Raw genomic sequence first — 26,507 nt, 5'->3', positions numbered from 1 at the left:
TGAAAATTCTCAGTGTTTCATCATGTGAAATGCTTTTGAAAATCTGTTTACAATTCATGGAAACTTTTTATGCAGTTATTATGTTCTAAAAAAAATTGTCCTCCTTTGGTCTAAACTGTTTTTTAAAGAAAATGCCCAAATCATTACCTATAGTAAGAATTTTTCAATGTTAATGCTGCTAAATATGAATGAATAATACTTCTATTTTATGCTGGCAGTGTCTTGGAAGTTTTACCAGCAGTTGAGAGTCATCTTTCATTTTAGTCTGCCAGACCCATGTGCTAGGTCTACAGAAATGTGTAGTGACAAGTGTCTTATATACTCTACATCATTTTTCTACTGTGTTCTTTACTAATACTTTCGTTTTGTTTCCCCAGACTACATATCCAATCAGAACAGTGAGCCAAAATCTCAGCACAAGGGACAGAAAGTCAGCACATACTCCCACCGAGGACCCTTTTAGACACCCATCAGGCAACCAAGCAGCAGCCTACGAAAGCAAGAGCTGTCAGCTGTCTAATTTGTGTCTGAGCAACCTCCTAAAAGAGAAGGAGATCGTGGAAGTCATCAAGCATACTAGAGGCACGTATGAAACCCTCGCTTCAGAGGTCACCCAGAATGGTTTGGCTGTCACGGCACCGAGTACAGACAAGCCAGCGTCCAAGGCAGACAGCTATCCAATGTTCTCAGGGGCTCCAAAAGACCAAATTGCTGTACCTCGGCAGCACACCACCTTCACAGGGAGACTTGGACAGCCTCCGAGGGGACCCATCTCTTTACACATGTATAGCAGGAAAAATGTTTTCCTCCACCACAATTTACACACAGCAGAGCTACAGACTTTAGGTCAGCAAGATGGCTAACAAGGTGCTCATATTCTTGCCGTGGAAGGAGAGTTGATTAAGGAGGAACGTAAGCTCGCCTAGAACTCAGTCTTCACTTCTCATGTTGTTGCTACTTTCATGTGAAAAAAATAAAGTGAAAAATTTAACATTGTCTGTAGGTTCCACACTTTCCCATCTGGGACTGAGGCAAAAGGATGAATGAGATTGTTAAATAACTAGCCTGATTTGTCATGCAGAAGTCACCATGGGTATAATAAATGGGACCATTTGACTGGCACTGCTAGTCCAATATTGGCAAAGTATTTTTTCCCCTCTATAAGTCACTATCATTCCTGAAAGTTCTAGAAGATGATCTTTAATAATATCATGTATGTTTAATAATATTACTGTTAAAGTAGATGTGAGGAATGAATAGATAAGTAATTACTAAACCCTCTTGAATTTTATAGAGACTAGGGAAATAAGGAGTCAGAAATCTTAAAGGACCCTCTTTTTACACTTTTTTTAAAACAGTGATATTTGCTGACTTGTAGACGTGTTACCACTTCCTGCTGTATGCGTTCTATGAGTGCCTGGTGCCATCAAAAATGGGTGAAAGACAAAAGAGGAGTCTTATTACCCAGGCCAAATTACCTGCATAAGTCGAAATTTCTGTAGGCTGTGTCATCTGCACTTAAGAACCCAGTTTATACCAACTCATCAGGTTTGCTAGTCTTGACATATTACACACAAGTGAGATTAATTTAATGCCTGGTCTCACAGGGGTGTGAAATCATCTGATCACACCATAGAACTTGCAGACCTGTCAGTAGCAAAAGATCTGGTTTTCCCCTCTCAGAAGTCTTGAAAACAGGCATCTGAGTCAAGTTACTCCAAACACGTGGCATATACTAAACACTACACTTAGTTTACAATCTCTCTGATGGAGGGTAATCTGTTTGAATTATAAAAGGACATACAGTTAGTAGTTTATAAATAATCTGGCACATGTAAGTACGATTGAAGCAGATCTGAGACAACTCCCCTCTCTCATAACTGGTGATTAATTAAAGAAAGCCAGGGGCGCAGCACATTCTCACGCAAAGACACAGGCTAGTGTGACTTAACAGAAATAGCATATAATGAAAAACAAAGTTTTTATAGCCACTAAAAATCTGTAACTTTTGAAAGGTAAGTCACATAGAGCGTATAAAATGAATTAATGATCCAATTTTACCTAGTGTTAAATATATCTGCTTCACTACTTAATATTTAGATTAACACAAGGGTTGGTTAGATTAAGAAAAAAAAAAGACTATGAGCTTGGCAGATATTCTGAAATTTCAGGCTTCTGTTTATTGAGGAATTTATTTTGGTTAGAGCCAATTTTATTACATTATCTGATGTTGAAGAGAGCAGGTTGTGTCTAAATATTCTGTAGTGATAATTTTGGGTATCCAGAGATGGATACATAAGAATGAAGACAAATGTTTGCCAAAATTCTTCATGTTCATGTGTACATTGCTACTGCCAAAACAGAATGTGCAAAAATTGCAAACACAGCTTGACCGCATTAACTGTGGGTATTCGAGACTCCCAGTTCTTCATTGCAGCTCATAATTTAAAGTCTACCAAAAAAATTAAAAATAACAGTAAGAGAATTTTGCTACTGAGAATCACTTTTTGTTCTGAACAATCTCTTAATGTCATGGTAGATTCAGAGGACAGTTGATTCTTAGTAACAATTCATTTCAGTCTTGCTTGTCTCAAAAGTTGATGTATGCAATTATATTTCAGATCTGTAAATAAATCAAACATACGCTGTAATCAAGGATTTTTTTTCCAGGATACTCATGTACTATACTGCATTAAAAAAAAAAAAAAAAAAAAGGAAGAAAGAAAAAAAGTAGTCAAAAAAACCCACCCCAAACCATTGCATATGTACTATATCAATAGTTGTTTTTTTCCTGGAAAAAATGGACTTTTGGATTACACTTTATTAAAAAAAAAAATCCATCTATAAATTTCAAAAATAACATTTTAAATGCTACTATTTTCTTGGAGAATCTTTTATAGAGCTGAAACTTAAAAAAAAACCTGGAGAAAACAGTTCAATGAAAGTGAAGAATATTTTTAAACTGTCATCTTGAAGCTGTTTTGTATCAGTATTTTCAGCATTGTTATTTGTAATACTAAGTGTAAATCTCACCCAGGGAAGGGTATTAGCCACATGTTAATGTATAGTACAGCAGTAACTGTAAAACAGGGGTCCTTTCTTTGATCCTCTTGTGTATATAGTAAATCATAAAGCAACAGCATGTGGACATTCTTGCAGTGAATTGATTCCTTTGTACTAAAAATCTCTAGTTTTTTAAGAGTTCCATGTATAAAATGATTTATACATTTCTCCAAGGCTGTACATATCCAAAGACATGACACCAGGGGGAAAAGGCATTTATTGTTTTTTTTCCGTGGATGTACCTTTTTTCCCTTTTTTTTTATTTTCTGTTTCTGTACAACAAAGCATAACTGCAAAGTTTCTGCTTAAAATTACTTCTTGTTAGTTCCACGTCTTTTAGTGTGATAGAGGGCAATTTAAGGAGGAAAAAATCCCCGAAGAAATACTCTTTACATTTGAAGCAATGTCTGTCCCATTTTTTAAAAAAATCGCTTGGCAAAAGGAACCTTAGATCTGTGCCCTAAATATTTTTTTAGTAATTTAATGGAGCCACACCTGAAATGGCTTATCATCTCTAGACTTATCCTTACTTCCCTTACTAGAGTGCTTCTACAGGACATTGTTTATAAGGTACAATAACACACTGGAGCCAGCACTGGTCATAAATTGTTGAGATGGAAGGAAAACACTTGTCCAGTACTGTTTTTACATTTGGCTTTCAGAGCAGTGGAAAGGGTTTTTTTGGTGTACCTTGTGCATGTGAATGAAGCTCAAGCTGTGTGCTTGTGCGTACTGGAAAGAGAAGTCTTACTACAAACCTCTCCGGTATTTAGGCTGTTTAGCAGCATATGAAATCATCCAGCAACATCAATTTCTGCCACCTTTCAAGACAGACCAGGGTTCTATATGTTAAATTAAACAGCCAGAATACATTCCTTTACTTCAATACAGACTCTTACTGCTTTTCATTCCAAATTAGGTGCATGCGCGTAAATGTTAGAAGGGCTTTCCTTACATGATTTTTTTTCCTGGATATTGTGAGAGTGTATATCCAGACTAAAATGTTCACATGATGATTAGATAAGCATTTGAAAACTTACCAAAATATTCATGTTTGTCCTACAAGTTCATTACAGTCACTACCTAAAAATTGGTATTTTTCGCTTTTCTAAAAGCCAGTTTGGAAGTAGTGATTTCTGTCTGTGCTGATTCACTTTGAACTGTTAAATATGGTGCAAACCAATATAACTAAGGTATTTACAAATCAGTACTGTAATTTATACGCCATTAAAGTTGTGCCATATCTCCACTGGGTTGATTGGTATGACATTGACTTCGATTAGAGTATACTAAGTTAAGTCACCTGATGATTGGGATTGTGGCCTTTAATCCGAAATAGTCTCACTGTACGCACAGGGCACTCTGAATTTGGAAATCTTTCCTAGTTCACAAAAAGGACAAGAATATATTTTACCTAGCAAAAATGCCAGATCACAATCAATGGTGAATGCACTTTTTTTTAACCTTCTCATTCAAAAGCAAAAATCCCCTTAAAAGCCTTTGTATTATCTACATAGGTCATAAGTAGAGTAACATCTAACAAAATGTTGAAATAAATACCTGGAAAAAAATATAAGTTGTGCTATAACACACAGAGGTTATAGAACAGAAAATACTCCGCTGAGAAGATTTTTCTATTGCACAAATTACATCTCCTTATATTCTGTGTTGTGACCCTTTCTGTGTCTTTCTGGATTTTATAAACATTTCTTTTAGGCGTGGACTTGTGATGACTAAGTAGACAGGTTGCACTCCTGTGTTATTTCTGCTTTAAGAAGGCTCTGCTGGATATTTTTTTTTTAATATCTCACCATTAAATTAATATTTTCTCCCAGAACTGTTGTGCTGCTGGTGTAGTAGTAAGTACATTCACAGAAAATGTTCCCTTCCTAACTGTGAGGGCTCCAGCTGCTTAGAGCTGGTTTACATCTACCCAAAACTGGTCAAAATTACTTAAGCACTTGCATAAACAAATACATTGCAGGATTTGAGCCTGCTTTTGTCACATTGAAAAGGTCCTAGTAGGGTAGTTTTTAAATGTATATGGATATCAACAATAGTGGTAGAATTTTTATTTATTTTTAATTTTCCATCATGTCAATGCACTTTATATGAGGGTTTAATATGAACTTATTAACTTGTATTCTTTTTCTTGATTTCAGCAGGGTTCAGAATTCTCTTAATTTACATTAAACATGTAAACAATCCCAAAAAAGTAAAACCGTCAAATCCCACTTCTTTGAAAAAGTAGCACACAAATAAATAATATTTTTTCTAACATAAGCATTCATATTTGTTGTTTGAAAGGTATAATGTATAAAAAGTAGTTTTGCTTATATCTGCATATAACTAGTCTTCAAAATGCCCACATAAGTCAAAAGATAAGAAACTGCCTTTGTCCAGGTTATAGCGTTGGGCTTTGTTTGCCAAATCATTAATTTAAAAAAAAAAAAAAAGCTATTTCTTTCCCATGGTTAAGAGTGCAAAAAAAAAAAAAAAGTTTTTGTACATGCTCTACAGATTCTGTGTAGAGCTGATCAATTTAACAGGAGAATATAGGCAATCAAAGTTCTTAATCGGTGATGCATCTGATGTTGTTTCAGCAAGAGGATCAACAGTATATAAAAATCTGTGTGAGAGGAGAACAGATGTTTTGTTGCTCAGAAAAATCTAATGGAAGAGTAAAGGCTGAGAGATTAATAACTCTTTTTCTGTTCCAGGGCTGGTCATGCATAGCCATTTTCTATGAAATACGCTGAAGCAATATCTATAAAGTAAATCTATTGGAATAACAAGAAATGAGATAAAATGATCATGTAACAGCACCAAGTATGGTTAAGGGTACTTCCATAATTTGATCAAACAGCATCTGAGTGAATTTACATCTTTTTATTACCAGGGTATTATCTTTATCTGAAGGATAAGTGCAAGCAGAACAATGCAATTGCATTGTAACATAGAAATGGTTTAGGAAAAAAAAGAAAGATTCTATCCCTAAAGCCTTGCACTTTGTACCGTCTTTTCTAATTATCTGAAGTAGGTTTATGTAATTGTATTCCATGCAACCATGGTAATACCATTACACTGGCTATCAGCCTGCTCTAAAAAGTAAGTAAACATTGTAGAGAGTCATGACCCGGACCCTACATCAAGAGCTGCATTTATTTAACAGGGTTGCAGTTTTGGTTTTCCTTTCCGATAAAGCACAGAGATTCTTGTGAGAAAACCATACAGACATCTCCACAAGCAGTTTGACCTGTGTGAACTTCAAACTGATTTGGGGAAAATTTAAACTATAATTTAAAAAAATTGATTAAAACTCTGACTATTTTTGAAAATTTTACATGTTCTGTAATACTGCCAAAGCCCATGCTTTGGCCATTTTTCTATTTAAAAAAGCATTCTGCTTCATGTATTAAAATTGGATATTTTATCTGATCATTTTCTCATTGTGAATTTGTTTATGAGTGTCTTGCTGTTCAGGATGCTATTTTTTAAAACTACTGACCACTATAAAAATTGAAGGACTAATAATACATTGAATTTTGTATTGTGTGGTGTTATCCATTTGATTTTAATAACAGTACACTGCAAGGCTAGTTGTTATACGCTGTTGAAATAAGTTTTTTAAAACATAATTGGCAATATCATACAGAGCACTTGAATTAGAGACTTTAAAAGAATAACAAAAATGAGAAAAGGAGGAAACTATTAACTTGAAGGTTAAGTAATGCACTGTTGAAGAGTATTGAAAAGCACAGTTCTATGTGAGACAATGAAAAGCTTTTTCACTGAGCATACTCTAGTCAGTCTAGGATTACTTTGATAATGATAACCTAGATTTAAAAAGAAAGAAATGAGAATAGTTCTTCTAAGAGATAACACACTTAAAAAGGCAACTTTAAAATCAACTTGGATCAGAATTTACAATAGAGAAGGTATTTGCCCCAAGGTATGGTCTGAAAAGAAAGCTATAAAATGTATCTAATCTCTGATTGGACAAAGTCACTGGTGATTTTAGTGGTCTTAGTCTACAAAGCCATCAATTAGTTAAAATATTATTCTTAATTAACAGGCAAATATTACATATAATTTAAGAATATTCAAGGCATAACCTCAACATTTTATTTTAGTACCACAGTTCCCCACATTCTCTGATTTTTTCTTTTATATTTTCTTTTTTAATTGTGTTGAGGTTTTGTAACTTCTGTGCAATAAGAATCTGATTGTTTCAAATTCAATCTTTGTGCACTGACTGAAAAAAGATACATAGCCTTTAGATAAAACCACTCTTGTCTCTGAAGAATATCAGGCAACATTCTGTTTGGGATTTTTTTATGAGATTACTGGGTAAATAATTTCTTTGGATTACTTTGAAGAGTTATGGCAGTCTGTAAAACAGTACTATGAGATTCTGTTGATATTATTTAATGGTTGTTTGTTTGTTTCTGTTTCTGGTTGACATTATTTTTCCTTCTATGTTTAATGGAAAAAATATATTATTTTTAAATATTTGTATGGAATTTTAATTTTAAAAGTTATCATAGACCTACACATTCATATATTTCCATATTTTAAATTAACATAAAGGGCTTTTACAGTTTTCATTCTGCCAAAATATCATTGGTTAATAAAAATCCCGTGTTCTATGATGAGCCTGTGTTGGTTTTGTCTGTGAAATGTCTTACGTTTCTTTGACTTTTCTTCATAGTTTGGTTGGGAAATACATGTTGCACTTTAATAAACACAAAGTCTTTTATGACTTAATGCTGTTAGCACTCTGTCACAATCAAAAGACTTAGATTTTTTTTCATGAGGTTCTTTAATCACTTAATGAGAATTCTAGATTGAAGCTATTTGATACTGTGCTAATAATACAGTACCAAAACCTGTTCAGAACTTTTTACACAATCAAAAGATTATATACAAAAATTCTACTGTGTTGCAGGAAAAAAAATCCATTCTACCTTGGTATTTTGCAAATTCCTTATTACACCATTTCCTGAGTACCAAATAATTTTGCATACACAGCTTTCCTCAGTTCCCTACTCCACTTCTCACCTGTTCTTAGTGTGAAAATAGTTATTTTTGTAATTAAAATTAGGTCTTAGTTTTGGTTTTCTTCTCTTTAGCTTCTTTTTCTGCTGTGTTCTTTTGCTTATATTTTGTGTATATTTTTGTGCTATCCATCAGAGTCTTTCAAGTAAGGATGTTATAAAACCCTCCTCCATTTTGCTTCATTTTCCCTTTAGCAAATCTAAATGAGTGTCTTAACCTTCAAAGGCCAAAACCATTAATATTACTTTGATTCAAATGCAGAAGAAGTAAGCAAAATTTCACATTTGTAAGGCTATAAAATGTTTGTCATAGCTAATAGTAGTATATTAATAAAAGAAGTATGAAGACCAAAGTGATTGCTGATCATGTCATAACTGAGTTCTATTTCAGCTTATTCCTGCATGTAAATAATTCCTATGGGCTGCATTCTCAGACCAGCAGGTTTATTTGTTTGGAGTTTTTTTATTTGGTCTTTTTTTGCATCACCAGCAGTATACCATTTTCAGTCCCAACTTTGAAAGCCTCAGCTCAGCCTCTGATTCTGCATCTAGAAATGTCTGTGGCTCATTTCACAGTACTTAAATGTCTACTACTCTCTCAGTAATACTGTTTAAAATATATGTCTTGCTCTAAGCTGTTTCTTCCTGTTACTATATGCTGTTGAAAGCCTCTCTGTTGAATAGCTGCTCCATTTCCATGCTGTTTATGGCTATTCGTTCTAGCAGTTTGGTCCCCGGCAGGAATACGAAGCTTAATATGTTATTTGACTTTATAATTATATATAACTATATACATATATATATATCTTCCAAGGAAAAATAAAATTGAAATAGAAGAATAGTTTTCAATCTGATATTTTTCTGGGAATTTAAATTACTGTAGTTATCAGCCTTCTACTAAATGAAGCTAAAGAAACATCAAATTAGATGCAAGTGCTGCAAAATGGAAGCTTTTTGAAATTAGTACGGATTATACAAAGTGCTTGGGAGCTAAGGAAACTTCCTCACATGGCATCACTTCTATGAAGCTTGAGTGTGTCCAAAATGATGGACAGCTTAGTCTTTGTACTGTGATAGTCTTTAAAGTGCCTGACAGTTCTTTCATGGTTACATTATATATGTTTCCTTACTTCCCTGTAAAGTGGCCTTGTCTTTTATGAAATGACAGGAATTTATTCCCTATCACAGAAGTACCTCAAAAGCTACTGATTATTCAGAGTGAAACAACATGCATCAGAGAGCAAAGTAATTCCTCAGTTGGTTAGTATGTATTATTATTAATAATATTTTATGTTGTAATAACTCCTTAAAATATGAATGTAGTTGCTTCAGAAACCCACTTGTAATAGGATGAACTAAGCCTTAATTCATAGTATCAGTAATATGAAATTAAATCAATCCCTCTGATTTTTCCAGTGTTGGAAAAGCACTAATAATATCATCATAGCTCCTTGACTTCACTTCTTTTAATGGCAAACGTGAAACACCTTCTAAAAATTAAATATTATTCAGAAAAAATCCTGCATATAGTGACTCAGTGCAAGTTAAACTATTTGCAAACATAATTACATCTACATGCAGCACTGTTTCAAGCAATCTGATGTTACGCACAGCTGTAGTTCAGAGGAATCAGCATCTACCTTCAAACTGCTGTGTAACACAGATGTGCACTCCTGTTTGCAACACTGGCTAGATACAGGTTCTACTCTAAATTATTTCAGTTATTTTAATCCAGTCTTCCTTTTTTCATAGTTTTTTTTGTACTTCATTATTAAAAATTTCCATCTGTATTCCAAGGTATTCTGACCCCCTTAAGACACTGAGAACTTTAAGAACTGAGTTTCACCTGTGCTTGATTTAATTACCAGGTCATGAGATAAGTACCAGGCCTTAAAATATAAAGGGGAAATAGGAAGTTGTTACCATCATTGATATCAGTGATCTTGCTCAAGTAACAATGAAAAAAAAGTAGTGAAAGTATATTTTGTGAGCTGACAGTCCAAAAGGCTCTGAACAGCATAGTCTGGATTACGTGGGGGGTTTTTGTTGTTTGTTTGGGTTTCTTTTAAGACTATAATACTTTAGGCTCTTTACTTGAATTCAAATGTAGAAATTCAAGACTTGACTGCACAGAAGATGCTGCAATAAACCAGTTAGAAAAATGCTTTGGTAAGTCCTTCTATTCCTACAGTTTGGCACTGTGAAATCTTTGTTATGTAGAAACTGTTTTGCTGTGGGTTCCAATAGTTTTTGTACTAATTTACTAAGATTGGGTTTTGTTTAATCCCTTAGTTTGTTACACTTAGGGACCTATTATTCATACCTGTCACATTTCTCCTTCCATTAAATTGATTTTCATTTTGAAACATGGCTAGTGCCTACTAAAGTTAATGAGATACTTTTTCTGTTACTTAGCATGGCTTAGTGGAGAGAACTCTGACTAGAAATTAAGAAGGTGTGAATATGTGTTCCTAATTCTGCTGATAACTTGGTATGTAATCCTGTGATAGTTATCTCATCAGTGTTACTGTTCTCAGTTTTGGCCTGCTTCTTTTTTCAGACTGTAATAGCTTCAGGACACAGATTGTTGATCCCTAAGAAGACAGTATGAAAAATGTACAAATATGTGCTCTGCTCTAACCCACAGACATGCACACACACATACACACATGTATATACAAAACCTAATTTAAAATTTTGTAGGTGAACCCTAGTGGACCTGCTGTTCCTATACCATCTTGAAGCCTTTTTGCTTTCTTGCTGTAAACATACAATTCCTCACATGGCTATTTGATTCTAGAGTTTAAAAAAAAGAATATAGTTGAGAAGAAAAATATTGTAATGGGATCTTTGAGAAGGAGGAAAGAAATTAAAACTAGCCCTCATGAGCAAACAGAAAAGCATTGAGGCCAACAGAGGAACCTAATTGTGGAATTTTCCATGTCCTCCACTTCATTACAATAAGAGGAGCTAAGGCATCTCAGTGTCTTAGCTGCACCAAGGCTTAAAAATTATTAGCTAGAGAAGTATCAGATAAAGTGCATATGAGTAAGTAATTTTCTTTATTAGTTTCTATGGTAACACACTGCTACATAAAGCCAAGGAAGAAGAGGTCCACAAAACGCATTGTTAGTTCAACCATGTGAATACTGTCACTGTTTGTCTAATGCTTAAAGGTATGAGAAAATTGAAATATATAGTGGGAGAAATCTAACTGTAAAATTAAGAGCTTGAATCTTGGAACCGTAACACTTGGTATGATATTGCTGTGATAATGTAATTTGTATGGACTGGGAGATGGCACTGCTAGATATTGACCCACACAGTTTCTCAAAAGCTTATACTCTGTAACAGAAGTAATGAAAGCAAAATAAAAATCTTCTTTTACTGCGAAAGGTCTTTCAGCTTATAACTTGTGGAAAAGCTGATAGAATGCAAAAGGCAACAAATCATGCAGAGCAATTGGTGTCCTTTTGTAAAGGTTTTCACCCATCCAAATTAACTCTACTGGGACTTTGGCAGCTCTGACATTACTCTCAGGTTCCTGGATTGAAAGCAGACTCCAAGAAAAAAATTCAGAAGTAGAATCTGGTGTGCCTGTTTAAAACAATCTGACACCATACCCCCCACCCCAAGGTTATACCTTGAAAAAGGACTTTATCTTGTACTTCTCAGAAGGCAGCATTGCCTCAGTGACCAGGTGACTCTTGACACTGAGTCTTCTGAGGCTGAACTATCTGCTCAGAGACTACTTGCGCTTTTACTTTCTAGTAGTGATACAAGTATTTTTATATATAAATTCAGTTTCCTTAAAGTGCTGATATCTTACCTCTCAAGACCTCGTCATCTTATTTCAGTGACTGCTTTGTTAAATTGCTTCAGTGTTTCCTGGAATTCCAATGCTCTTTTGCTGCCCCACTCTCCATTTGGACCATTTGCCTTGTTTGCTTGTACTAAATACTTAAAATACCAAGTGTCTGACTGGCCCATGGATCTATACAAGATAAGAAGGTTAAAAAATTAAAGTAAAAATCAAGACTTGTGCTCCTCAGAGCAACAGCTAGAAGCTAGACGTGGTATACTAGAACACCTAGGCTAACAATGGGCAGTTTTGTTTGAGCAAATTATTATACTTAATTTCAAAAGTGATTATAAAATAATTAGAAATTAATTTATAAATTTAATTTTCTTATCCTACCCCTTCAAATGTAATTAACCTTCTAATTCTATCGGAATGTGGAAATTTAAAGCTCATATTAATAGGCATTTGTGTACACTCAGTGAAGGAAATCCCAGATGTAGCAACCTGCTGAGAATTTTTTTTCATTTGGAAATTCTTGGAGTTATATCCTAGTTATTTCTATTTCGATTGGAGAAACAGAAGAAACCCTGAGAGAAGGAAAATATTACACCAACACACATGCCCACAGATCACTTTTTTGGCATCCTTCTTTGTGAAGGTCTACTGACACCTGATGGCATGCACTTTTCTCAGAGGAGAAAAAAGGTTTTAGTACAGGAGCTAGTAAGACTCTTTAAACTAGTTTGAAAGGGACACAACCAGACTTGTCAGTGCTAAACAATGGGGTGGCATATCAAAACTTGAGGAAATGAGTGCTAGTGAGATCCTTAAATCTGCTTGATGAGGCATCAGCATAGTCATCTGATAGATAAATAATTGGGGAATCATCTCTCCTGTCAGCAACTTTTGCTATGAAAGGTACTTGAAAAGAACTTTCTCTGTGATTAGTGTGCGTGACAGACACTAAAGTCTTCAGAAAATGCAGATGTTTGCAGTATGGATCAAAAGTAGCTAGAAAAATAGTGACTTCAGGACACTGGTATGTGAAAGAAAAAGACACCTAAAGGGTAACAATCCTTTTTTCCCTTGAATCCTGCATTCCTATGTTTAAGTGTGATTGTATAAATTGGTATTGGTAGATCTGATAAGGTAGATTTTGAAAGGAAGCTGTTGGCTGTGGCAATTCTAAGGGAGGTGTAGCGAGTGCTTGCGTCATCTAAGTTACCCTGGTAGCGATGGCATACAATGGTCTGGTTCAGTTCCCCACTCTTTTATATGCTGGTGTTTGCTGGCAACAGCTAACTTATTTTTGTTGTCTCTACTATAGAATTAATCTATTCCAAACATTGAGCTATAATCTACTGGAAAATGTGTGCCACAGTAGTAGCTGACACCATGGTTCAACTAATCCAGTGATAAATAGGAAATCCAAATTTTGAAGAGCTTCTGTTTCTGCCCCCCTCAGTTTCTGGATGTCTTGTCGTAAAATGGCTTTCCTTTGCTGGCTTGGGGAGGGATAGCCTCAATTAACCAGTAAGTGTCTTTCACTTGGGGAGGAGTTATGTATCTTGGTAATTATCAGAGAAAATTCTCCCTCTGTGTTAACTGTTTTGTATGCTGCGTACAAAATTCTGTGAGGGACATTTTCTTGTAACCTGTTCTCTGGAGGTTAGTTTGCTGAAGATCCTTGTCATGTAATCTTTTCCCTGCATCTCAACTGACACTACTAAGGCCAGACATAGTTGCAGCTGGCTTGCTTTCTACAGTAGCTAGCATATAAAATCAGCAAAGAACTGGGACACTGGAGGCTGATAAACATGAGACCCAAGAGTACCTTTTTCTCTAGGCAATGCAAGCTGAATCTTATTGTCTTTATCTATAACTTAGAGTTAAACTGTTTGTGGGGGCATAATAAGCCAGTCTAGAAGTCTAACATACTAGACTGTTCTGAAGAGGAATGTTCCTTCTTTCTTAAGAAATCAAAATTACAGTGTTTTAAAGCAGGCTACTTCAAGACAAACTTATGATTTCACTTGCTTGTATTTCAACTATGCATTGATGTGGTTCTAAAGACCTTCCAAGAACTTTCCTCCATACAAACTGGAGGACTGTTCTTTAAACTAGACACAAAACCATCCCAGGTTTAGAAGTTGCCTTCCCCTCTTTCTTTAGTGGTCTCTTAAATAGATGTCCTATTAGTCTAGCTTAAACAGTTGCTGTAGAAGTGTTGTTGAATAAATATGTAGTGAACACATAGGAATCATACACCCTGACCGAAATGGAACGTATGTTCTGACCTTGGTGCTATTGTATCAGAGAATGTCAAATTCTGCCTTCTGAAATAGCTGCAGCTTGTTCCACAGCAGCATGGGCATGTGGCCACTGGGTCACATCATATTATTTGGACCTGCCATATGGGTATTTAATTTATCCAGGTGGTTTTAGCCTTCTGTCTTCTGATATAATGAAAGATAATTGCAGACTCTGTGCAGCTCCCAAACCCCACTTGTACATGTAGCATAACTTCACAGATGACAAGCCTTTGGCCTATGAAAGACTCAACTTGCTTTATGATGTATAACTGAAACTGTGAAATGTTTCCTAATGTAAAACCTTCTGGAGGTAAATATATCACTGCGTGAGCTTTACATATGTATGATTAAAAAATAGCACATAGGAAAAAAAAAGAGCTCCAGCAGCATCCTGTTTGGAAGGAATATCATGAAGGATGCTGAGTTCTTATTTTACCTTCTGTGGTCATTACAGTCAACTGAGAAAGTGAATTACTTAAGTTAAGAAGAAATTGTTTAAGGTCCTTTAAACATTTATAGAAATAGTGACAATTTCCATCTGTCACCCTAAAAATGGTTGCTCAGGATTTGTATTACTTGAAATTGTCTGGCACTCTGAGAAAGGCAGAGCAGGAGAGAAACCATTTGTTTCTCTCCTATGTAGATTAAGAAAATTGTGCATAAAATTGCACATATGTAGCAAACAGGAAAGTGTTGTCTATGATGACTTTTTTTTTTTTTAATAACAAAAACCAACCCCACCTTAAACTCTGTCTTTCAAACACATATGTGTTTATAATCTAGAGTAAAAATAATCAATTTGCAAGAACTTCTATGAGTCTATTGATGCTTAATCTTCTGGGGAAGGGGTGTGATGTGTGTAGAGAAATGGCTGCAAAAGTTTTGGGGTTTTTCAGGTTTTTTTCAGTTTTCTATCTGAAATGAACCTGAAATGTTTCTATCTGAAACATTACCCTATGGTGTAAAGCTACTGTCACAGAAATGCTTGATCATCACTACTTCTTGTCACACATTATGAGTCAACTTTCCCATTATCAGTAGTATTGGATGGTGTGGGGCAGACTGCGCCTCTCTAAGCAGTTTTTTGTGTTTCAGAGAAGCAGTGGACTTCAGCAATCCCTAGATGAGATGCCCTGAGGGTTCCAATTACAGCCACTATTTCAGTGACTTTGTTACTGCACTGTAAATGTGTACTGAAGGACTGGCAGATGCATCTGTGCCTGGATTTAGTTTAGCTATGTAATTGAGCTGACTTTTGGTACTAATAGCAAAAAGTGGCATCATCCTTTAGAGCAAGTACCTGGCATTCACTTATGTAAGCTCTGAAGATACCTGAGGCTCTTTGGTCCCACATTTGTCTTCTAAGAAAAAGTGTAGTTTCCTAGATAAATTAGTATCACTGAAGTGGATTCTATAGTCTTAAGGCTGTGTCCATTGCTCTCCTAGTATGCTGCATTTGCACTTGTGGGAAAGATGGTTGCTTTTTTGGGCAGTCTAGAGACCTTTCTTCAGGGTAAGGGCAGATATAAGAGTTTAACACTTTACTATGGTGTTTGGAGGGCTAACACGTTGAAGGTTCTATTGTTATTAATTAAACAACAAGGTTTTTTTAAGCACCTTCTAAAGCAACTGAGAATTTGACTCTGCATAACATCCAGTTACAGTGCTTTAAAGTACATCACAATAAGCCTTTTGATGTGTCATAGCCTAGTCAAACTGCTGAAGTTAGACATGTTCAGTTAAGACTGAAAATGAAGTTTTTGCTTAAAAACATACCCAGGCTTTGCAAAACTAAGGAGAAAAAAGAAAACATGATTTTATTAAGTAAACACAAATTAATTGCATGCTAAGCAAAACAAACACTCAAAATATAACACTTTTAGTCAAACTTGACATGTGTTTGTGCTTCTGTTTTGACTAAGTACAAACTTTAGCACAAAAAAGTTGATGTGTTGCTTTGTTCATTCATCTCCCTCTCATCAACCTCTTTCCCAAGTTTTGTCTAGATTTTAGAGTTGTCCAGAAAACAGGCTGGTTGAGCAAAGTAAGTAACAAAAAGGGAGGGGTGGGAAACAGTAAAGTTTATTTTAAGGCCACCAGGCTCAGAGCCAGGTATTGATCCGTATGGTTTTGCTGTTTCTACTCCCATTATTCCTAGCAACTGGCAGGACAGAGGAGAACACTTGTGCTCCAGATCCCTCAACCAGTTGTCCCAAGGCCCTGAGGTCCCTCCTGATTGCTTTGAGTTCTTGTTGGGGCTTCATGGCTGCCCACCTGAAAACCAGTAATGCATAACAATCAGAGTTTTTGGTAACATTTCTTACCTGGGCCCCAAGGAGTTGCTTCTCTGTGGGTTGGGTCTTGTTGTCCTATTGGGCCCTCTGTTCCTCTGAGAAGTAAATCACTGATGACAACTGCCCTTCTTGTTTCCTTAACTGGGGTGGTCATGATGTAGGAGTAGATTGACTCGCCCTAGGAAATTCCTCCTGCCTGGATACACCTTCATCCCCATTGTCATTTGCCTGGTCCTCGAGTTCCAGAGCCTCATAGCTATTGTATGAGGGCACCTGAGTAGATGAGGTAGGCTGGGAGGGCATTTACCTGCCACCCTGAGCAGAAACCTATTTCCATTCCCTCCATCTCTTGGGTTCTCTCCTGCCTGGAAGTGAGAGGGTAGTGGTGCAGCCAGCTGGTGCATTTGTCTCAGAGATAGACTGACAGATGCATATTCTACTATCTCCTCTTCAGAGTCCCTGTGGCTCCTTAACTTTTCTAATGCCTCCCTCAGCTCTGCCACCAGGCTGAGCAGAGTGTCCATCTGGTTGCACCTCATACAGCTGGTGTCTCTGCTGACCACTGGCAGGCTCTGGCCCTCACTGCAGCCTGAGGCCTGGGCAGCTGCATGTTTTCGTGGAAGTTTTGTCTGGGTTAACACCTCCTTTGGTGACTGCAATGAGTTTAGAGGACGTATGTCCTGGTTGCCCCACTCCATAGGGGCTGTTTTTAAACGTGTGTGGGAGGCCACCATCACTCATATTATCAGTGTGATTGTAAAATGTGATCAATGTCTCATGGCAGAGTTTGGCTTGTAATTTCTAAATATTACAGTGTGCAGCAATTCTTGATCCTGCTTTGTCAGTTTTAATCTTTGATGGTGAAGAACTTTTCAAAGTATGTCCCTAATGGAAGTAATGGTCATTGTGTAAAAATAAAAGCAGGTTGCTATATTGGGAGGTAAAAAAGTCAGAGTTGTCCTTGTCTCTTATACTTTGCTATTTGGAATTACAAGGATATTGCTTGCCAATAATCCGGCTGACAGTCACCTTTTGAAGGTTATTGCTTTCCAATAGCCAGCAGAAAGCCTGATCAGGAAGGAGAAAAGTATATGCTTCCTTCTTAATTTGCAAGGACACCTGCTGAATTTCTAACTTTAGAGAAGAAAAATTGAGAAAAGGAGTGAATGGGCACAAGGGCTAAGTACTAGGCATCAAAGTACCAGACAGGGCTGTGAGGAAAAAAAAAAAAGAATACTTTAAGATGCTGAGAAGATAAGGTATCTTTGAAGGTTGACCCTTCTTTAGCTCATCAGTTATGTTGACAAGTGCTTTCTCTTTATGACAGGACCATATTATGCTTTTCCTTTCATCTTTCTCGATACTGATAAACACCATTAAAAATACTCTTTCTGCTCTGTGCCACTACATATGTGTGATTATAGTGACAGCATGTCAGGCTGCATGGCAGGGCAAGGAGTATTAGATTGGTGAAAATTGTATGTATTACTATAAAAAAGTAACCCTTTCTGTGTGATGTGATAGCACAGGACCATGTTACCTCTTCCAAACTGACTGTTTTGAGTTAAGATGATGTGTGTTCCAGGTTCTAACTGTTCTAACTAACCATTCTTCGTTTCATGCTCCTTGCAAGGGACATTTGGAAGGGTTATTTGTGCTCCAAGCATGTGAATAAGACACTGTAATAGCATATCCTTCTACCTCAGTCAGGTAACAAAACCACCTTATGCAGGAAAAGGAGGAGTCTTTGAAGCTTTAAATGAATTGTAAGTGATGCATCATAGCACATCACAGTTTGGATACTGAGCTGTGCAATCAATGCAATAAGCTTGGTTCAGGCTGATGTCAAATATTTGGAGAGATTTGTTTTCCTAATTTGATACTTGATTCTGAACCAGTTCCTAGCAAGTTTTTGCAACCATCACAGTCCATATAATGTTTGTAACTTGGAAGTATCTGTATTGGTGTTGTAGGCGAGGTGGTGAGCTGATCCTTTTAAAATTATTTTTTGTCATGAGTAATAATTCCAGTCTAGTTCTACTCAGGTCAATGACAACTTGTTTCTAATTTAAATTACTAAAACCATGAAAGCGAATTTTAATACTTGGGCTTGCATCAACTGTGAATGCAAATACATAAGCATAAGTGACACCTTTCGGTGTCTGAGGAGTCAGAGGAGCTACAGTTGCTGTACCTAGTCTTGAAAAAGACAGACTAAAGTGGCTTTTCTGCTTTTCAGTCCAGAACAAAAGTTAAACTGAATAAAAACTCATTAAAAGTTCAGTAAAATGAAGAGTGGTTAGAAAACCAACCCTACACAAAAAGATTAAACAGATTAGAGGCAGCCTTCCACTAAAGTATTAATCCTATTGTCCAGGCATGTTGCTTGTCTGCCCCTGCCTACCCACTCCTACTGTGCTCAGTCTCCAACCCACACAAGAAAGCAAAGCAAAAGAGATAAAGATCTTGCTATTTCATTCCACCTTTCAGTGGACAGATATTCAAGACACAAATAAAGATACAGACATATTTTAATAGCTTTTAATTAAACCATTGCCATAAAAACACTTGGCAATGCTATGAAGCATTCTCTTCCTTGGTGGTGGTTTCAATAGTCATGTAGAGCAATCACAGTTTTAGTCTGTGATTATAATAATAAAAGAGATTTATATACTTGAGTAGAAAAATCTGAGGGGCTGTGAAGGACAGGGGGACTGGAATTTGATCTATGAAGTTTTATTTGTACCTTTGTCTTCCCTACCAACAGATGTGAAGCTGCAGAATGGTTTCTTTTACTTGGGTGCCTTGATAATATAAAAGTTAAGTTTGCAGTGGTTCTGTTCAACTGCTCTGTCTACTCACTCTGAGACACTGGCAGTGGAATTTGGATTTTTTGCTCACTGTTAAGTGAACCTCTATGAAATAGTAAATGCTGAACTCTGAACATACTTTTTAATAAATTTGGAACAGATTTCCTCATTTCTCATTCCAGTGATACCTACTGCTTTTTTCTGTATTTTTGTGTATTAATGTTAGTTTTTTTCAGGTGCATGTTTTTGCTCAAATATCTGCAAAGTTATTCAGACCAAAACACCCTAAAACATTCTAGCCTGTGGAGAGGTTTTTTTGTATTTAAGAAAATCTGCACCTGTTATTAAATTTATGTATTTCATTTCTGACCCAGTTTTGTCTTGTCTTTGCTGTTAGAAATGAAGGAAGAAGAAAACTAGCATGTTTTCAGAAAAACTATCAAAGATCAGAGATTTTATTTTTTTTGTCAGTAAGGCAACCAAGGAAAAGAAAGGTTTCCATGATAGAGGGCTCAAATTTTTTTTGTCAGCACTTTAAATTAGGAAAGTAGTTAAGAAACATGCCTATTCAGTTAGTTAACTGCTAACTTCTTGGGAGGAATAAAATCATATGATCCTATCGATGCTTTAAGTTTGATACAGGGCATCAACAGGGGTCCTAGTTGTGAGTGGTATGGCCTTTATCTATTAATAACAATGTTATAGCCAAAGTGCTCTGATAAGGTGTGGGGTTTTTTGGTACTAATTGTGTTTAGTGGTTAGGTTTTTTCTTTCCAATACACATTCTGATTAATTAGATAAGGTCTATTGTTTCTATACTAGGCTATCTCTTACTTCAGAGAGGCAAAAGCAATCTTTGCAAAATTATCATGTGAACAGAAGGTAAACCAAGAAAACTACCTTATAAATTCTGACTTTGACTTGAATCAGGATGAAAAAAAAAAAATTTGCTTTTTAGTTAATTTTCCAAGGCTATTCTAGGAATTAGTTTTTTATTACAGCTGATTACTCTTAAGAAGTTCTAGGAGGATAACTTTCAACTTATAATTTATAACTTTGTCATATCCAGGTATTTGTTCCCAGATAAAGTAAGGAAATACCCCTTTCATTAAGTCAGCACATCTTGCTAACAGATTTCCTGGTAGGTTCAATTCATGCAGAGAGTAGGACTGATTTGGAGAAACACAGCTTAATGTTGGACACTTGCTTGTTTATACATAACCAGTTGTCTTATTTCACTGGAAGTGTGACATGAGTTTTCCCCTGGTTCAAACTTGTTGAAATTTATTTTGGTTGAACTTTAGTTTCTAACTTCAGATAAGGGCAGTGATACAGGCAAAATGGAGGAAAACAAACAGTGAAGTTGGAAATGCACATTTTGACACCTTGTGTTTAACTGCTTTTTTAAAAAAAAATTGTGGAAGTTGTACCATGAGATTGTGACAGGTAGGAGAGGCTTGTGCCAGTTACGAGATACACAACAACTGGTGTGGATTACAAAGAAGCCTGAAGTGCCAAGTGTAGTTCAGAGATGATAGTCTAAAAAACGACTAATTTGTCAAGGTTATAACAACGAGAGAATAGGGCAGCCACCAGTATAATAACAATTTAAAGTAATTCAGTTATTTAGGTCAAACATATTGAGAATAAATTCAGTGTTATGCCAAGCAGTTAAATAGATCTCCATGTTTCATATTCAGGAAGGACAGTTGTCTGACAGCGTAATTCAACTCCACTCCAAGCTTAACAACTCTTGGCAACAATTTGTGCATACATTGTAGACATTATTAGCATTTGTGGGGTTTTTTATTTTTAACTGGTACACATAATTGACTACAAGCCTTCAAGAGCTAATTAATACTTTTCAACGTTGTCTAAGAATTCTTTCAAAAAAAAAAAAAGAGAAAAGGTAGTATAGGTATGAAGTACTAAACAGTGATTCTCTAGTGATTAAGGCAAGCCTGATAACGGAGGCATGGAAAGCTTAAATTATACAAGGAAACTCCTGAAGTTCTTAATAGTATAGATGTAAATGACAAATTTCCTGAAATGTGCTCAGATGAGCACAGGGAAAGGTACTTAACTGTGCATTCAAACCTCACTTGTGGGGTTTTCTTGCATGAACATAAAGTAATGGGTTTAATTTCAAAGGAAGTTTAATATCAGGAAGGAGTCTGAATGTAAGAGGGATGCAGTATCGTCAGTAGGACAGTTAAAATGAGTACCTAGTTGTTGAAGGAACTTGAGGTCATTTATTTTTTATTTTTAATTTTATTTGTTTTTACAGTAAAAACAAATACCCCAAAGACCCAAATTCCAATATGCAAAATGAACATAAATCTAGCCATCTGGGAATTCGGAAGTACTCCAACAGTGTGATGGCACCACAAAGGGATTTGGAGAGCAAACTGTTTTCTGATTAGCTTCCATGCCTCCAGGGTTTATCTTATTTTGTCTCTGGTGAGGACAAAGGCTCAGAGCCAGACCCTACAATAGGCTGTCTCCTGACTTCAATAAAGGCTCTGCACTTCATGCAATGCTTGAACTAATCATATTTAACAGGCTTCTTCAGTAAAAAGAGTGTTTCACGGACAGCTAAGAGAGATTCTACAGGCACAGTGTTAGCTCTAAGCAAGTTAATAATTGAAGTACACCTTTGTAAAGATTTTTATATGAGTGGACATATAAAATTATGCATTGTTTTTGATTAAATGCTAAATGTAAACTGATTTTCATTATCAGAATCTACTTTTCATTTACAGAAGGTCAGAGGTGTGTTGAGTGCAGAAGCCTATGGGAAAAACCTAGTTACATGTTACATGGTTTCAGTTACCCACAGTGTACTTTGAGAACTAGGATACCAAGTTTGGGGCTCCAAATTTGTGACCCCCAAATGCTTAAGTACTGTTACTAACTTTAACTAGATAAACAACGACAGGAAATGTTAGCAGCAGTAGAGGTCCAGCAGAGTCCTTCTGCTACTGTGATGAAAAGCTGTGCTAGCAAAAATGATACTATTTAGTTTGTCATTGTAAAGTTTATTTCTCCATCAATGTGAGTCTCTCGGGGGAAAGTCAGGCAAAGGACAAATCATATTCACTGCATTAAAAAGGCCTATAAATAAGTTAAATCAACAATAACTGCAAATTACCCACAAATGCTCTCTGAACACAATTTTTTTCGAGTGGTCTATAAACATTAAACATTAAACCTATTCACATCTAATTCACATTTTGAACAAAGATAAAGTTCAAGTGCCTTGTTTTTTTTATTATATTACAGTGAACAGTTTGCTTCTGGTTACAGGAGATGACTACTTAATTCCTCTAACTAGTGTCGTTTCAGGCAATATTTCATGAGAACATCACTAGTGCCACTTCCATGGTTTTTTCGTATAGTTGAGTGATAAGACACTGAAATTGTAGCCATGGCAGCGTGTGGTATCACCATTACACCTGAATTCACGTTGGTGTGCCCATTACTCCCCAAATATTCAAGCAGAACTAATTTAGGAAGGAGATGTTGCAATCTGAACTTGGAATTAAAATTCATGAACACATATCTGAGTAAATTCTACTTCTTAAGAAATTCTATACCAATTTTATTCCAAACTTCTGCTCTCGGAGGCTTGTTTTCAACTGATGTGCTTTCGTGTGTGTATTCCAAGCAGATGCCAAACCAGAGAAGTTTTCAGTGAACTTTGAGTCCACTGAAAGAACTGGTACCTATACCTAACATGTTACGTATTGCAGGGCACTAAGGCTGTTTGTGAAAGACTAGTTTTAGCAAACTCAGATTTTAACTTTAATTCATGCAGTATCCATGTTCTCCTAATAAGAAACTGAACTTATGCTCTTCCTCTAACAAAAGAACTGTTATCTATAAATAGAATGCAAACAGCTCTATGGGAAAGAAGAACTAGACAATTGTGTTGCCTCAAGGAGATGAGGATTTTGTCCTACTTCTTTTCCTCTAGAATACTATATTCACCAACACAATTCCTCTGGTAAGAACAGAGGAAGCTCTCACCACAAAACACTCTCTGGATGGTCTAGGAATGCTAATAAGAATTTTGATTTTGACTTGTCATGCAAGAATGAGCCTACTTGCAGCGGTGATTGTCAGTGACTATTGCTTTGCCAAGCACTTGAGTTCCTTTTGCCAACAATAGTAATTGGAGATGCTTATCCTGGTGAAAATTGTTTATAAGCCTGTTAAACTGGGCAACCAGGGCTGTGAGCCTTTACCAGACTGTCTCTACTGCATTGACTGCATAACCCTTACTGGTGTTCCTGATGTGAATTTGAGCATAGGGGAAGAGGCAGAATGTGGGATGTTCCATCAAGCGTTCCCTCTGGTCATTTCCTTCCTGTAAAGAGAAACTGCAATACAGAGGCAAGGAACTTGTATTGGGAAAGTAAGCCACAACTGAATTTCAGAAAACGTATCAACTCTGGTATTTTTAGGCTATATTAGTGTGAGTTGTTTATCTCCTGTCTTTCCAGCACTCAGCATAATTTATGATTTCAGTGATGTTTAAATAATGAACAGTGTAATCCCACTGGGGTATTAGTATCAAGTATGATTGTTAAATTTTAGATTTACAGAAAGTTCAGTAGATGGAGTTGCTTCACTCTAAATTGAATGCTTTATCAGGATGACTGTTCAGTTGGAAGGTAGAAGGGGGAACTTGTTGATTAGGCAGCCAAGCATGTGAGATTGTCAGTTTTTTAAACAGATGTTTTCTCAATTTCAATGTAGACAATTCTGTTTGTGTTAAGACAATTTGAAGGAGTCTTGTAAAGTAGAGGCAAACAATTTTCTAATGAAAAGGAATGATGGCATCTAGTAAGACAATCTCTAGCCCCTGAAGGTGGTGATTTTTCTGGTGGATGCAACCAAACAACATGTTCCCACTGTAAGAGAGACAATTCTGAGACAGTGTCAGGAACGTATCGATAGCAGGCCAGCTGGTTAAAGGTAGAGGACAAGGTTTAATCCTGGGAGATGTTTGAGATAACTGAGCAAACTCAGTCCTGCACAGAGGGTTGATTTTAACCTGTACTTCAAGGTAAATGGTCCCAAACTCTTTCCTGTGTTAGCTTTGGAGCCTGATGAGCCAGCTGTATTCAATAAACCTGCAGAAAATGTGAACTATTTGTCTCCTACTGAAAATGCTTTTCTGTCACTTTGTTAAGCCAACCCAGGTCACTGAAGAAAGTGCCAAACTTAGACAACTGAAACACTGGGAGAACACAGCTTAATGGAAGAAGAAAATGGTTGAATCAAACTACATTTTGGGGTTTTTCCACAGCAGTGAGCCTGTAGTTTGGCACAGCAGTTTGGATTAAGCAGTTTTTAATTTTATTTTGTTTTATTGCTCCAGAGCTACTTGTAATGGCTTGCATCTCTTCTAGCTAGAGCATGCTTGATCTTGAGGGGGAAGGAAAGGGATGACAAAAGATGTATCAGTATCACTTTTCTTTACCTGCACCACAACAAGTCTTCTACAAAAGTTGTTGTTTATAAAACATGATCATATTTACCTTTCATTTTGCTGGAAAGCTTAAAACCAAACACAAGGGAGCACTATAAAATCTTCTAAACTAAAAAAAAAAAATTGAACAAAAAAAAATCTCTATTCTAACTCTCCTCCTTCTTTAAGGTAAAATTTTTATTATCACATGGGGAAGCTGCTACCTGACTTCTCAGTAATAGAGATTCTTGTGCTCCAGGCACACATGCATTTGTAATGGATAGATAAATTTATCTCATTTGTAGCCTGCAGTTAGAAACAGTCATCCTTTCCAGAGAGCATGTCCCTGAAAATCTAAAATTCTAGAGGGCTTGGGCAGGTGTGTTTGGTGGTTTGAGGAGTTTGGTTTGTTTTTTCTTTGTGTGTGCTGAGAATTTATAGCTACACATGGGACACATATCCGTCTTTGCAAACCAGAAAAGTTTGTGTATAATATAGTCCTCCATAAAAAAAATAAAAAAAAATACCATTTTAAATTATAGAAGTATAGTAGAGAGGTATATTAAAAGGACAGATGGAGGCAGTATTACAGAAAGAAGAAAGAAAGCTATGTTGTACAACTCTGAGAATACTTAAGGGTTAGTGGGGCTCAGCATCTTAATTACCAATACCCATTACAGTAAAGGTAATATGGAGATTAAACACAGCCACTGAGTTCACTTATGCTACATAAATATCTTTCAACTAAGTAGTGTTATGAAATAGCATTGTTTGAGGTCTAGGTTCTGAAATATGTGAAAGTATAATTGAGAGAACAGTAGATAACACTGACTTCATAAAATAATGCATGGAGGTCCCAGAGGTTCCATAATGCTTCCAAGAAATAATCTGAAGTAATAATAAAAAATGATAGAATAATATTCACCAATGTGATGATGAGTGAAATCTGACAATTTAGGTAAATTCTTTGGATTCAGATTTTAACCCAGACACTTCGTCTGTTTTGTTTTCTTCTTCCTTCAACCCCTCTTGGTTGTCCCTTAGTATTTATCAAAAATATAAGTTCCAGTTTCTATATCATACAGAGAAATATATATACTTTGTTTTTTCAATATTTTTCTTCTTTAGAGCTTATGTTTGAAATTAGTCATTTAGTCACAGTCTCGTTACCTTATTATTAGTCATCTTTATTTTTACCACATTTCCATCCTCTAGTGGTGAGTTATCTTTGGTAGATATCTGCCACTGATGCAAAAGGTACAACTGGTTCACTCTGTCTTGGTTTTAGTTTGTTTGTGTTTGTTTTGGTTTGGTTTTTATTATTTTATTTTTATTGTAGGACAAGATTTGTGAAAACAAATGTCTAGCATGTGATCCTCTTATTTTCATACAGACTGTAGCTGCACTTTTATCTCACTATTTGAGATCAGTTTCTGTTCATGGTCATATTTCCACTTACCATGAAAGAAGACATTAGCTTTTTGAGGAATAATATAGGAGTATCATTCTCTGATTTCTCTATTTTCATTTTCCTGCTCCATAGGATCACAAGGATTGGCCTTTGATTATGTGTCCTTTGTTTCCTTGGTTTCTTGAACAGATAAGAGCAGATATAAATTTTTACACTGTTTCTTCCCAAACTGAAGAGTTTGCATTATTGCACGTTACTCTGGAAGTCTTAATGACAAAATAT

General features: G+C 36.0%; 1 protein-coding gene across 2 annotated transcripts in view; it reads left to right on the top strand.

The window, feature by feature from the left end:
- CCSER1 (coiled-coil serine rich protein 1) overlaps nucleotides 1-6,047 on the top strand; it is a 650,601-nt gene extending 644,554 nt beyond the window's left edge. The window contains exon 10 of one of the 2 annotated variants that reach the window (XM_050338710.1): nucleotides 378-6,047. In XM_050338710.1, the coding sequence (XP_050194667.1) occupies nucleotides 378-863 (486 nt within the window). In that variant the 3' untranslated portion in view covers nucleotides 864-6,047. The remainder of the gene's footprint in view (nucleotides 1-377) is intronic. The other variant, XM_050338711.1, reaches the window with a different exon arrangement.
- The last annotated feature ends 20,460 nt before the right edge of the window (nucleotides 6,048-26,507 follow it).

Source organism: Myiozetetes cayanensis, unplaced genomic scaffold, assembly GCF_022539395.1.
Source record: "Myiozetetes cayanensis isolate MyiCay16 unplaced genomic scaffold, myiCay2020 scf7, whole genome shotgun sequence".
In the NCBI taxonomy this organism is placed as follows: Eukaryota; Metazoa; Chordata; class Aves; order Passeriformes; family Tyrannidae; genus Myiozetetes; species Myiozetetes cayanensis.
Note: the sequence above shows the minus strand (reverse complement) of the source record. Positions and strands in the feature narration are given on the sequence as shown.